The 14296-nt window shown below is 37.2% G+C and overlaps 1 protein-coding gene across 2 annotated transcripts in view; it reads right to left on the bottom strand.

Annotated features, from left to right (window-relative positions):
- Positions 1-1233: 1233 nt before the first annotated feature.
- Positions 1234-14296, bottom strand: part of cpda (carboxypeptidase D, a) — a 57899-nt gene continuing 44836 nt past the window's right edge. Inside the window, exons 14-21 of one of the 2 annotated variants that reach the window (XM_043718396.2) lie at positions 11989-12124; positions 10918-11067; positions 10006-10101; positions 8921-8985; positions 6182-6313; positions 4800-4985; positions 3615-3717; positions 1234-3124 (exon numbers count right to left, since the gene is read on the bottom strand). In XM_043718396.2, the coding sequence (XP_043574331.2) occupies positions 2898-3124; positions 3615-3717; positions 4800-4985; positions 6182-6313; positions 8921-8985; positions 10006-10101; positions 10918-11067; positions 11989-12124 (1095 nt within the window). In that variant the 3' untranslated portion in view covers positions 1234-2897. The remainder of the gene's footprint in view (positions 3125-3614; positions 3718-4799; positions 4986-6181; positions 6314-8920; positions 8986-10005; positions 10102-10917; positions 11068-11988; positions 12125-14296) is intronic. The other variant, XM_043718398.2, reaches the window with a different exon arrangement.

The raw sequence follows: 14296 nt of genomic DNA, 5'->3' as shown, positions 1-14296 counted from the left end.
AGTGAGTCTTGAGAAGATTTGTAGCTCAGGTTGAGGTTCTGAATGTAAGTTTGCTCGCTGAGCTGGAAGGTTCATGTTCAGACGTTTTGTCACCATACTAGGTAACATCCTCAGTGAACCTTCGGACGAAACATTGCTGATGATTCCTGCTTTCTATTTATAGGTTTGGGTTTCTTTGGGTTGGTGGTGATATCATTTCCTGTTCTTTTTCTCGGAGGGTGGTAAATCAGGTCCAAGTCAATGTGTTTGTTGATCGAGTTCCGGTTGGAATGCCATGCTTCTAGAAATTCTCATGCGTGTCTCTGTTTGGCTTGTCCTAGGATGGATGTGTTGTCCCAGTCGAAGTTGTGTCCTTTCTCATCTGTATGTAAGGATATTAGTGAGAGGGGGGTCATGTCGTTTTCTGGCTAGTTGATGTTCATGTATCCTGGTGACTAGTTTTCTGCCTGTTTGTCCAATGTGCAATTGAAATTTGACAGGGTTGCAGCAGATAGACTGCACATTATACACACCATCCAATTACGACAATGTTATAAAATGTGTTAGCTTGCTTCTCCAGGTTGGTTTCAGTGAACAGCTGACCTCAAATCACATTCAAACAAAAGACATTATTGATTTCAGTTGACTTGGGAAGAATCATTTTTGGATCAATTCAGACTTTATGATGAAAGGTATTACATTTTAAAACCAATATAAAGCAAAAGGTTAATTTACTTTAGAAAATGAATAACTACATGAAATGACACTGCCTTTAGAGTATCTGATAGATCAAAGGACAGTTTACACCTTGGCTAGTCTACATATTCTGATTTAGTGTTTGATTGTACAATTTTATTATTAAAGATAGAATTGAAAAGTAATGCTCAAATTATTAGTTAAGTCTAATGTAAAAGAGAATTTGACCAAACATTCCTAGATTTTTCCCCACCAAAATACTTTAAAAATGTTCTAATCTCTTGCAATAAATACTGTTCAATTATTTCATTTAAGGTTCCTTGAATCAGTTGAAACAGCCAACTTTTAAATTTTTGACATTGATATTTTCTCCAATTGGTGCCCTCTGTCACATCAATAATGATTAGGTAGTATAAAGAAAAGCAATTTTGACTCAAAGTTGACTAAGTCAGCTTTGATAGTCACTTTGTTTATTCCATGTGCAATTTATCAAAAGGGAACTAAGTGACACATGCAAGCACTGTTTAAACATTGAATATACCACCATAAACATACATGTGCTAGATAAAGCATTTATTTTTAGATGCCAAAACCTTTCACTGAAACCCAGTGACATCACCACAAAATGAAAGAAATATGAAAAATTTAAGGCATCACAGCATATAATCAAATACACAATATTGATAAAATGTTCTGTGCAAAAAGTACAAATGAACAACGATACTAACTTTCTGAAGTGATTTTCCAAACACAATGGAGTGACGAACTTAAGTACAGTGAATCGTTTCTTAATAAATTGAATATCATCTAACAATATGAATTAGGTGTTTTTGGCAATGCTGTATTTCTGGTGATCATATACTGTATTTAGGCAATTCAGGTGTACATTCAGTGGCACACACTGAAAACACACATACAAACATTCACTCACACCTACAAAGAGTTCATTATTCTATGACCCTTCACCCACATTCAATGCATCTCTACAGTATACTGAAAAAATTTACACCAAGATCCAGACTATAAAAACTATGAAAAAAATATGCTTCAAACAGCATATGATAGGACCATAAATTCTAGTTTTACTTCAGTAGTCACCTCTACCATCATGATTCAAATTAAGCAATTTCACTGCCTAAGATATTTCATAATTTATATAATAAAAGAGCACCTTGAAAATTAGATGTTCAGTTCTAACATTTGTAATTCCAATTGAGAAATCTCCAACTATAAAATGATCCAGTGTGCATAAAAAATAAATTCAAAAATAAAAGGATAACCATGACAAATTTGAAGATGCCATTTTCATAAATGGTTCATTTGGTTTTTGTTCCCTCTGTAACCTCTGCCTACACATTGTCCATCCCTGCCCCCTGCCAAAATTGTCTGGTTCTCAAATGTATACAACCTATTGCTAATTGCAGAGACTGCATTTAATGTATATAGAACATATCATTAACCATTTTTAAAATATTAGTTTTTGAATTACAAATCAATGACAAATTTCATTTGCTTGTATTTTATGGAGCAAAATAAAACTGCAAAAAGTGGGATATCAAATTTTTAAATTAATGTCATTTTTGGAGGTGGATCAGAAGGCAAACATATACACAAGTCACTTTTCCTTCTATTGTAACACTGGCAAGATTTAGACAACAAAGTTGCATATGCCTTCAATTAAAAATTGCCCACCTTTTGAAATTAGCATGTACAATCCAGACAAAATGACAGTAGCAGCACTGCACAATTCTTTCCAATTCATACCATTTCTTTTGAAAACTTTGTTTATACAAAATATTGAAAAGTTCGCAAAAATAAATGAACAGTTGTTTTAAAAAGGTGGTTAACAGACATTTTTCTTCTTAAAAAGGGAGAAGTGAAAGGTATACTGCATCTTTAAATGTTGGCACAGGTTTGCAGTATGGTCAGGCAGAGGCTCAGATGGTAGACATGGTGCAATAACATTCTTCATGTGGTTGACCCTTAACCACAATACAAGGTCAGCAGTCAGTTCAGGATATGTGCAATGCTCAAGTGATGGTGCAAACTGCCATTCCTCCTTGTAGCATCTACGTTTTGAAAACTATGTTATAAAAATCACTCCAACATTTCCCAATGTGCAGTAGATCAGGCAAATCCTCTATTCGGGTTAATGCTTATTTGTTCATTTTACTTGGCAAAAAGATAACATTTCTGCCAGTCCAGCAGGGTGGCTTGATATGTTAATGTTTATTAATATACAGAGTGTCATCTTCACTTTCAGTTTCATCCTGAAATTCACTACTGAGAAGAGATTTCTTTGAACCCATGGACATCATTCGGATCTCATCTTCGTATTCATCTCTATGCTGCCTCAAACGATGAAAGCCATCTTTTTGGTGATTGGACTTGATAGCGCAAACACACCAAATGATGCAAGCTGTCACAATTATTGCAGAGATGGTTGCACCTAGTGGAAAAAAGGTAAAAATATTTGTTGTTTAGTTTCATTCACTTTATAGCATTACACAAGCTAGATAGACTGCTTCACCCAAAATGGAGAACAGAAACTGCTATTGACATATGTAAAATAGTTCTGTCAAAACTGATTACATTCAATGTTTAAATTAGAGATCAACAACTTCAATGCTAAACCAAGGGAAATACACAGTTAAACAAGCAATTCAAAAATAAAACAATCGACCTGCTAGCTTCAACTTTGCTACATTTCCACAATAAACAGTGGGAAAAAGATTTCTCAAATTTATTCAAATTTCTAAAGGGATTGTAGAATAAATTCTGGTTTTTAACTAAAAGGATGACCACATGAGAGTTAAACATGATCAAATTATTAATGTTGATTGTACGAATTGCTAATTTTAAATTTGAAACTATAATTTACTGTTAATGGAAATTTTAGCACAGATAACTCAATGCTGCCTCATGATATCAATTCTTACCTGCTGCTGTAACTACCAGTTCTCTGGGGAGACCAAATAATTTATTATCCAGCTCAACAACTATTATCAATGAGGTGGCAGCTTCAGAAGGGGATACAAACACCTATTGCACAAAAATGGAATTAATACAACTTTTAATTTTCAAGCAGAGAAGAGTGTAAATTTATATTTCCTAAATGTGGAGACGACCAGAAAGCAAGACTCTTATACATCATGACCTCTTTTAAAGTTTAACTAAATTTTAGTGCGAGAATATACTGAATGAAAATAAAAGCAAATACTGTACTGAAAATGAAAAGAAACAGCGCATATCTCAAGTCAGTGAAAAAGAGATAGTTTAATATTTCACTTGCAAATGCTCAGATCCTGATATTAGTTTAAAAAAATGATCCAGTCGTAAGCATCACTGCAGGGCCAGTTAACATCCAATAATACTAAGCAACCAATTCCAGGGCTACTGATTTTGCGAAGGAAGAGTGATATAGTTCTTAGTCAGGGTGGATTGTGAGTCAGGGTGGACCGTGATTCAGAAGGGAATATTGCTGGTGATGTACTTGTTGCCCTTGTTCTTCCAAATAGTGAAGATCCAAGTATGGAAAATGCTGTCAAAGCAGCCTTGGCAGCTGCTGCACTGCATCTTTTACATGGTATACACTGCAGCCGATGTGTGGCAATTGCGATGGCAGGGTCAACCAGGTAAATTCGAATGAGGGTCACTGGACCTGAGATTTTAACTCTGCTTTCTCTCCACAGACATTGCCAGCCATGTTCAAGATTTCAAGCAATTTGTCTTTGCTGCCAATCAAGTGCGCTGCTTTGCTAGGATGATCTCAAGTGCTGTTGGAGATACACTTGATGCAAGTGGAGAGTATTCCATCATATTCCTGCCTCTCACATACAGGTACTAGACTGGCCGAATCACAAGGTGAATTACTTGCTGCAGAATTTTAAGTATTTGATCTTCCTTTTAAATAAAGTATTTAAATGGCTAGATGTGGGTGTACCCTACCCCAAATGGATTGGGGTGTTTCATGGCAGCAGGTCACACTCACCAATTAGGGATGGACAATGAATCCCTGCCATGAGCCCACATTACAGGTATTAAAAAATCTGTAGTCTAAAAGCATCTGGAGTAAAACTGAGCTCAGCAGCTCCATATTTAGAGAAAGTACTTAGATTTTCTACCTGCTTGCGCTGATGCTGGTATCCTGCTGCAAGTGCATCAATATGATGTGATCCCGGAGACAGGAGAACATGAAAATAACCCATTTCCGACGTCAGAACTTTAACACCTTCATTCAGAATAATATTTGCATTTGGAATTGGATTTCCAGCTTTATCCGTTACCATTCCTCGTAAGCCTTTATGAACCTGAGGAGAACAACCTCAGCTTAGAAAATAGATACAAGGTACTTAAAATAGCCTTATATTACATCCGGAAAACTGAAAACAGAGCAATCGGAAAAGCTAAAAATAAACTTTTTCCACAATAACACTTGAATTTATCATTCTTCTGGCTTATCACTATGGATTCTATTGATTGAAATTGGGGAGTTTTAAAAAAGTGATTGAGAATATTTTGATGAATATAACTTCCCTCCATATTATAAAGTTGGGATTACCCACCTTTTTTCCTTTGTGGTCTTACAAACACGGGTGTAGAAATTCCATTTTCCAATTAATTTGTGTAGATTATGATTCTGATGCCAACATATTCAGGATGTTCTAGTATGCAATTTAGTGAACTGGACAAGCCTAGCATTTTGAGATTTTGCAGGTTCAGTCAGTGGTTAAGAAAGCAAATGTAATGTTGTCATTTATCTCAAAAGGGTTGGAATGTTAAAGCAGTGATGTGCTACAGAGACTTTATAAAGCTCCGGTTAGGCCTTATTTAGAATACTGTGTCCAATTTTGGGCCCCACACCTCAGAAAGGACATACTGGCACTGGAGTGTGTCCAGCAGAGATTCACATGGATGATCCCTGGAATGGTAGGCCTAACCTACGATGAATGGCTGAGGATTCTGGGATTATATTCATTAGCGTTTAGAAGGTTGAGGGGAGATCTAATAGAAACTTATAAGATAATACATGGCTTAGAAAGGATGGACACTGGGAATGTTTTGGTTAGGCGGGGTTACTAGGACCCATGAACATAGCCTTAGAATTAGAGGGGGTCAATTTAGAACAAATTAGGAGACACTTCTTCAGCCAGAGAGTGATGGACCTGTAGAATTCATTGCCACGGAGCTCAGTGGAGGCTGGTACGTTAAAAGTCTTCAAGGCAGAGATTGATAAATTCTTAATCTTATAAGGAATTAAGGGATACGGGGGAAAGAGTGCGGGTAAGTGGCATTGAAATGCCCATCAGCCATGACTGATTGGTGGACCGAATGGCCTTACTTACATTCCTATGTCTTATGCTAAGATGACAAATAATAAACAGAATAGATCAGTAAATAAGAAATATCTTCACAAACAGAAGCAAATGCCTTGGGTTTAATTGTTAGGTATGACATGGCAGCAGACACCTCTGACTTGATGAGGAATTGGATAATACATGCTTACCTCAACAAGCATACTGAGTAAAGACTTCTTGTTCTCATTCCAAATTGTAGCAAGCTCTTTGACACGTGGGAAGTTACAGCAGCCTGTGTAAACTGTGATCTCAGGACAGTGACCGTAGGTTACACTAAAATCCTGGCAAGATAACAAAACAAATCACTAAGAGGTGTTAATGAAAGGATTAAAATTGCTTTATCTGAAACAAATTCCGTATACTTTTTGATGAGATTTTTAACCACAAATAAGGGAGGCATTCAGTCTCAAACCACAAAACTAAGCATTGCACAATATCAAATTTCAGGTGTGCTTTTATTGCTGGTTGGATTTTATTTGGAATTTTAGCTAGCACCACGATTCCTATTTGGGGAATAAAATCAATTTTATTCTTCAGATGTAAGGGAGTCAGGTGAAGTGGATAAACATTTAAATTGATGTATTCTATGATTGAGAAAGTCTTCAATATATCATTAAAGATTTACACTTTACATTGCAGGATTCTGTACAGGACTGAGATGTTAGTGGGGGAGCACTTTGGAGTCAGCGACCATAATTCTATTAGTTTGAAAATAGTGATGGAAAAGCATAGACCAGATCTAAAAGTTGAAATTCTAAATTGGAGGAAGGCAGGTATAGGGAATGCTGGATGACTAAAGAAATTGAGGTTTTGGTTAAGAAAAAGAAGGAAGCATACGTCAGGTATAGACAATAAAGATCAAGTGAATCCATAGAGTATAAGGCAGTAGGAGTATACTTAGAAATCAGGAGAGCAAAAAGGGAACATGAGATAGCTTTGGCAAATAGAGTTAATGAGAGTCCAAAGGGTTTTTACAAATACATTAAGGACAAATAGGTAACTAGGGAGAGAATAGGACCCCCCAAAGATCAGCAAGGCGGCCTTTGTGTGGAGCCGCAGGAGATGGGACAGATACTAAACAAGTATTTTGCATTAGTATTTACTGTGGAAAAGAACATGGAAATATAGAATGTAGGGAACTAATTGGTGGCATCTTGAAAAATGTTCATATTACATTTGAGGAAGGAGGAGGAAGTGCTGGATGTCTTGAAACGCATAAAAGTGGATATATCCTCAGGACCTGATCAGGTGTACCCTAGAACTCTGTGGGAAACCAGGGAAGGGATTTCTGGGCCTCTTACTGAGATATTTGTATCACCGATAGTCACAGGTGAGGTGCTGGAAGACTGGAGGTTGGCTAACGTGGTACCACTTTTTAAGAAAGGTGGTAAGGACAAGCCAGGGAACTACAGACCAGTGAGCCAGACTGCAGTGGTGGGCAAGCTGTTGGAGGGAATCCTAAGGGACAGGGTGTACATGTTCTTGGAAAGACAAGGACTGATTAGAGATAGTCAACATGGCTGTGTGGGAGGGAAATCATGTCTCAAACGTGATTGAGTTTTTTGAAGAAATAACAAAGAGGATTGATGAGGGCAGAGCAGTAGATGTGATCTATATGGACTTCAGTAAGGCGTTTGACAAAGATCCCCATGGGAGACTGGTTAGCAAGGTTAGATCTCACGGAATACAGGGAGAACTAGCCATTTGGATACAAAACTGGCTCAAAAGGTAGACAGAGGGTGGTGCTGGAGGGCTGTTTTTCCAGACTGGAGGCCCGTGGAGTGCCACAAGAATCAGCGCTGGGTCCACTAATGTCCACTCATTTTATATAAATGGACGTGAGCAGAAGTATAGAAGGTTATCTCGGATTACAACGGGATCTTGATCAGATGGGCTGAGAACAGGCAGAATGAGTTTAATTTAGATAAATGGGAGGTGGTGCACTTTGGGAAAGCAAACGTTAGCAGGGCTTGTACACTTAAATGGTATGGTCCTAGCGAGTGTTGCTGAACAATGAGACCATGGAGTGCAGGATCATAGCTCCTTGAACGTGGAGTCGCAAGTATATAGGATAGTGAAGGCAGCGTTTAGTATGCTTTCCTTTATTGGTTAGAGTATTGAGTACAGGCGTTGGGAGGAGGTCATGTTGTGGCTGTACAGGACATTGGTTAGGCCATGGTTGGAATATTGCGTGCAATTCTGGTCTCCTTCCTATCGGAAAGATGTTGTGAAACTTGAAAGGGTTCAGAAAAGATTTACAAGAATGTTGCCAGGGTTGGAGGATTTGAGCTATAGGGAGAGGTTGAATAGGCTAGGGCCGTTTTTCCCTGGAGCGTCGGAGGCTGAGGGATAACCTTATATAGGTTTATAAAATCATGAGGGACATGGAAAGGATAAATAGACAAAGTATTTTTCCTGGGGTGGGGGAGTCCAGAACTGGAGGGCATAGGATTAGGGTGAGAGGGGAAAGACATAAGAGACCTAAGGGGCAACGTTTTCACAGAGGGTGGTGTGTGTATGGAATGAGCTACCATAGAAGTGGAAGAGGCTGGTACAATTGCAACATTTAAAAGGCACGTGGATGGGTATATGAATAGGAAGGGTTTGGAGGGGTATGGGCCAAGTGCTGGCACATGAGACTAGATTGGGTTGGGATATCTGGTCGGCATGGATAAGTTGGACTGAAGGGTTTGTTTCCGTGCTGTATATCTCTATGACACTGACACAAACTGTTTCAACATGCAATCAGCCATAAGAGGGCAGCACAGGAAGAGCAGATGGCACTTGCTTCTGCTGAACTAATCAGGTGATTTTAAAACTAGAATGCCTGCCAGATCTTCAGTTACACTTCTGACATTGGATTCATTATGTCAATATTTAATACTCACCTTCATGCTATGCATGTGACCATGCCATTGTGCACCACGTACAATACCATCAGGGATGTTTTCTTCTGAAACAGATTAAACCAATGAATGCTGTAAACTTCAGATGCCAGAAGCAAATTGAAGTAAACAGGTCTTCTATCACACTTCACAATAACAATTTCTAATTTGCATACAGCATAAAGGAAGTGACCAGAAATAAACATTTATAAGATCATATGGAGTCGAGCAATTAATTACCTTGGACACAGGATTGGCTAGCAAAGCAGGGACCTGGGAGAAACAAATCTTACTTTGGTTGGCAAGATGCAACTAACCGATGCCACAGGGTTTGGGCCTCAACTATTTACAATCTGCATTAATGACTTGGATGCAGGGATAGAAAGTACTTTAGCTAAATCCAAAAGTAACATAATAGCATAGCAATTTACGGTCAGACATTTTTTAACTGGTTCTTTGTGGAATTTCCTTTTGTGCTGTTGATTTACCTACAATATTAGATTTCCTGTATTAGCCCACTGTTTTAGATCCAAAATTTTGCTAGTTGGATGTAGGCCAGGAAACCAGTGAACAAAAGGGCTGACAGTGTTTAGTAGCCAAAGGAAAAAGCATTGCAAATTGAGGAATGAAACTGGATATGCTATCTAGAATTCATAAGAACATATGAACTAGGAGCAGACTGATCAGACTGTGGTTTCAAATCCATACTCTTGCCTATCCCAGATAATCTTTGAAACCCTTGCTAGCCTTAAGAGCATTCAATGACCCTACCTCCACTGCTGAGGGAAAGTACCAAATCCCTCTAAAGACAATCCCTTCCTGTCTCAGTCTTAAATAAGAGATCCATTATTTTTAAACTACTGTTCCCTCCATCTAGACTTGGGATGCAAAATCAATTCCAGATTAAAACATCTTTATATTGTAGGCACAAAATCTGACTTAGTCAAAAGTTTATCTGAATGCTTGATCTGGGGTTGCAAAATACATGATAGCTATCAAAATTTCCAATGTTAATGCAATTACATTGGATTTGTGCAAAATGAAAATAATGAGATCGAACAAAGTTAAGTATTATTGTAAATTCTCACCTGTGTTATCAGGACAGCCTGGATGACCCAAATGCATTTTAGGGTGATTGTCAGAATAAACTGTGGCCAAGTATTTCAGGGTTTCCTCATTTGCCACTGTTGAGAAAACAGGTAATAGAGGAGTGATGAGATAGTCTTCTACCTTCACAATATGCAGCAAAACATTGCTAATAGAGCAAGAGTTTTTGCTTTTTCTTCCTCACGTTAGAGCCTTTCAAAATGAATTTTTATTGCAAACAAAAAGCTTGTGAATACATAAACAATTACTGGATACAAGTTTTTCAGAATGCACAAGATGCCAAAACTTCCATATTCAACTAGATTTGGGTCTTTGTGCCTCACTGCTTTTCATTATCACTCATATTCAATAAAGCAGCATCAAAAGAAAATAAGTACTATCGTGTGCCTCATGCCTTCAATTTCTTTTATTCAAATGAAATACCCTTGATACAGATAAGTTTGGGGTTTGTAGAAAAGCTACAAAAAATGGTAATTGAAATAGTAAATAGATATGCAGATGGGAAAACAGAAACGGAAATTCCAGGACTCCAGCTCTGGTACCTTTGCGACTTCTAATATTAACATTTCAGGAGGAAATTTGGCACTGCATTCAAAGTCACCAAACTTCATTTTATCTTCTCACCTGCCATCCATGTCACTTAATTGTGATCAACAGATGAACCCAATTGAATACTTTTAAAAAAAACTCATTAGCTTGCAGACGTTAAACTGATTGCAACTTTCGTGAACTTCAAAGTACCAGAAGAGGTTTACCAAACCCCAGCATAGTAAACAAACCACCCTGCGAGAGTAACAAAATAACTTTACAGAGTCAACACAAAATATTTCACCATTAGGACAAGGCAAGTTGAATTTAATGTGGAATAAACATGGGATACAATAAATACATACCTGTTTGTACAGGCTTATCGTAAGGATATGTAGTAAGAAGAGAGCCACCATCCAAAACAACAGATAATGTAAATCCTTGGTTGAGGATCAGTTGCTTGACTATCGCTCTAGTCTCAGGTTGCATCTCTGAGAATTGCTCGGAGGAGTTTCCTGGTAAAATACAAGTCTTGTACTTTTACTATTTACAATGCAGTCTTCAAGATACATTCCTAACCAGTCTATGTGAAAATGTCACTAACACTTGGATTTGATAAGAAAAAAGTGGAAGCATAGTACCGCATAATATTCAAGATCATGTATTATGAACTGAAGAATGATTTAAAGTATACAGTGAATTCAACACATTAATTTTTAAATAACACAATGAAAAGTGATCAGTTACACTAAAATCCTGAATTATTGAGGGAGTTGAAATCAACAAGATCATTCATTTTGGTTAAAAGTTCATAACTGAAAATTATTTGGGCTGGATAACTTCAGTATCTGTAACATTTTAAATTCGATATATTGAAAAAAGCCATCAACGAGTCAGCCTTTATATATTTTTTTCCCTTCAATACGTTAATTCAACCTGTTCAGATATGTTATAACAACCATGAAGGTTGGTAGAGTTTGAATCTGATCTTGCTGCTCAGGTGGTGGTCAGTACTACGGTGCCACAAGTTCCCAATCTTCAGCTTTGTTACAATACTCAAATATTGATCTAATAACTTTACCAATTTGATTTGATAAGAAAAAAATGGAAGCACAGTACCGTATGCACAATATTCAAGATCTTTAGAAAACATGATTGGGTTAAACAAATTCCTCCCTTGGCTAAACTCAAGGTAGTCAGGGTAGCATAGCGATAAGCAATGATCCCAAAACAAAACATCTCCATTCTAAGGTAATGAGATAACTTTGCTATTTGCTAAACAAATTTTACACATGGTATGGACTAATTAAAACAATATTGGTTACAACTGTGACAAAATATGGTTTGAAACTTTAGTTTCTATATTGAAAGTAATCCAAAATCAGTAGCCTGGGTTAATCTTGGAAATAAAACAGCTACCAGTTTTAGTGCATTACCCATGAAATCACTGTCCAAATCTTTTCCATTTACATTGGTCAGTCCGATTCTCGACGTACACTGCCCTTCTTGGGCAATTTCTCTACCATCTGGGTTCACGGATGGTACTATCACAATTTTTGTCTCTTTAATTAACTGGAGAGAAAAAAATTAATTTAGCTTTCACTAGCTTAGACAATATATCTTTAAGTACAAGCTTAACTCACATGCACACTTTACAACAATCATGTTTGAAATAGGAACAAACTGAAGTTAACAAAGTACTTTCAAAATTTTAAAGCCAATAATTCAAAGACAAAAGCCAATAAATTAAAACTGAAAAACATGTGACTGCAAAAACACTTCACACTGCATTCTTAAAAGCTAATACAAATGTGAAACTAAATATATAAATCATCAAATGTTTCTGGAGTTGAATTTTACTTATGTGCACCAACATTCAAGATTCCAGTATCTGTTGCTCAGTTATGAAATGTAATAGTCACATTTCATAAGGGTTTGTTTCAGGGTTTAATTCATGAGTTTCTGATGAGATTCAGGAAGCACAGACAATCTAATGGTTTGGAGATGTCTGTGTTCGACTGGGGTGTACAAAGTTAAAAATCACACCAGGTTATAGTCCAACAGGTTTATTTGTAAGCAATTGCTTTTGGAGCACTGCTCCTTCAAGTGTTGGCTAATGGCTTTCACTTTTCACAATCTGGCTGCATCTATTTTGACTACTAAATTCAGCTCCTCATATCAAGGCCACCAAGTTTTCCTGCAATTCAAAATTATAGATTTAAGCATGTACTTTGGGCAGCTAACAGTCCCCAAATGGATTGTGCTTGTAAGGGCAATTATGAGGAATGATCTTTCTTAACCATTTTTCATATACTGGTTTGTTAGCATTTTCACCAGCAGGGGAGATGACAGCAATGGTCGCATGTTAAATGATATCGCTTTAGCACTGTCACCAAAAATTGTGTTATCAAGAATTTAAAAAAAACTTTACAGTGCAGGAGACGACCATTTTGTCTGGACTGGCTTTTAATGTTGTTAGGGTTTCTGGATCTACCACCCTTAAAGGCAGCAAATTCAAGACTGGCAACATTCCACAAATGAAAAGATTTCTCTTCAGCCTCCTTTATTCTGTGCTTCAAATAAGTGAAGTCTGTTGAGAAATGGCTGCTCTGATCCAGTGAATTCAGGCCTCAATTTCTGAGTAGAATCTATCCCTCCTCAGCCTTATTGTTCTGAAAAAAAAACAACCCTCGTCTGTGTCTTATCCTGGATAAAACTTTCCTGTCCTAGCAATATCCCCTGAAATCCCTCTGTACTAAATTTCTAATTGTAATCACATCCTTCCTGTAACATAGCAATCAGAAGCATTCATTGTATTCTAACAATGTCAACTAGTGTTTTATGCAGTTTTAGTATACTTCCTGACTTGCGTTGTATGCTGCGGCTAGGACATGCAAAGCAACACTGCAGTGTTCCTTTACAATTCTACTGCTCTACTAGTGTATTCCTACCTTATTTTCCTTCCTCAAATGCATTTGCTCGGTTCTCAAGTTTTCTGTACGCCTGACTCAGTCTATTGAAATCTTCCTGCAGTCTCGAGCATTCTATGAACAATGCTGCCAACTTTATACTGTCTGCAAACTTTTTAAATCAGGCCCAGACATTTGTCGAAACCATTAATACAAATTATGGAAAAAGAGGGATATAGTGCAGAACCCCACTTTCATCACAAAAATATCCAACTAGTGCTCTTTGCCACTGAGCCAACTGTGTATCCAATTTGTCACCTACTCCTTAATCCCTTAGGCTTTTATTTATCTCCCGTTTTTCCAAGACCTAAATAAAGGCCTATCTGGATTTTAACAAGGCAGTGCATCAAAGGGATTTTCATCTAGTAGTCTCAACTTTTCCTTCCTGTACCCATTTATCATTATGATTATTAATAAGTTCATTAAAGTGAACATGCAACAGCAACGTGGGAAAGGGGGAAAATGGAGAATCCAAGAATTAATGTACTGAATCTAGAAAGGAAAACTAACAAATGTGCCTAATATTTCAGAAACATTGGTAAAGAAAAGAATAAAAATGACGGCAAGCAATGCATATACAAAGGAGAGGCAGAAATGTCCATTGCACATCATTCTGACTATTGCTTCAATAATATAAAATTGTGAAATATGGCCATGGTGAGACAGAGCTCTGTTTGGTCATACCATAAATACCTGACATTTTATATATTTGTTTAGGTTAGCATCACAACCACAAGAATTTGCAGATAACATAAGGGTAGTTAGGAGGTTGGAA

The sequence above is a fragment of the Chiloscyllium plagiosum genome, unplaced genomic scaffold (genome assembly GCF_037043375.1).
Source record: "Chiloscyllium plagiosum isolate Xiang-an unplaced genomic scaffold, Cpla_swu_hap1 HiC_scaffold_31, whole genome shotgun sequence".
Lineage (NCBI taxonomy): Eukaryota > Metazoa > Chordata > Chondrichthyes > Orectolobiformes > Hemiscylliidae > Chiloscyllium > Chiloscyllium plagiosum.
This window is presented reverse-complemented; position numbering and strand designations above follow the sequence as displayed.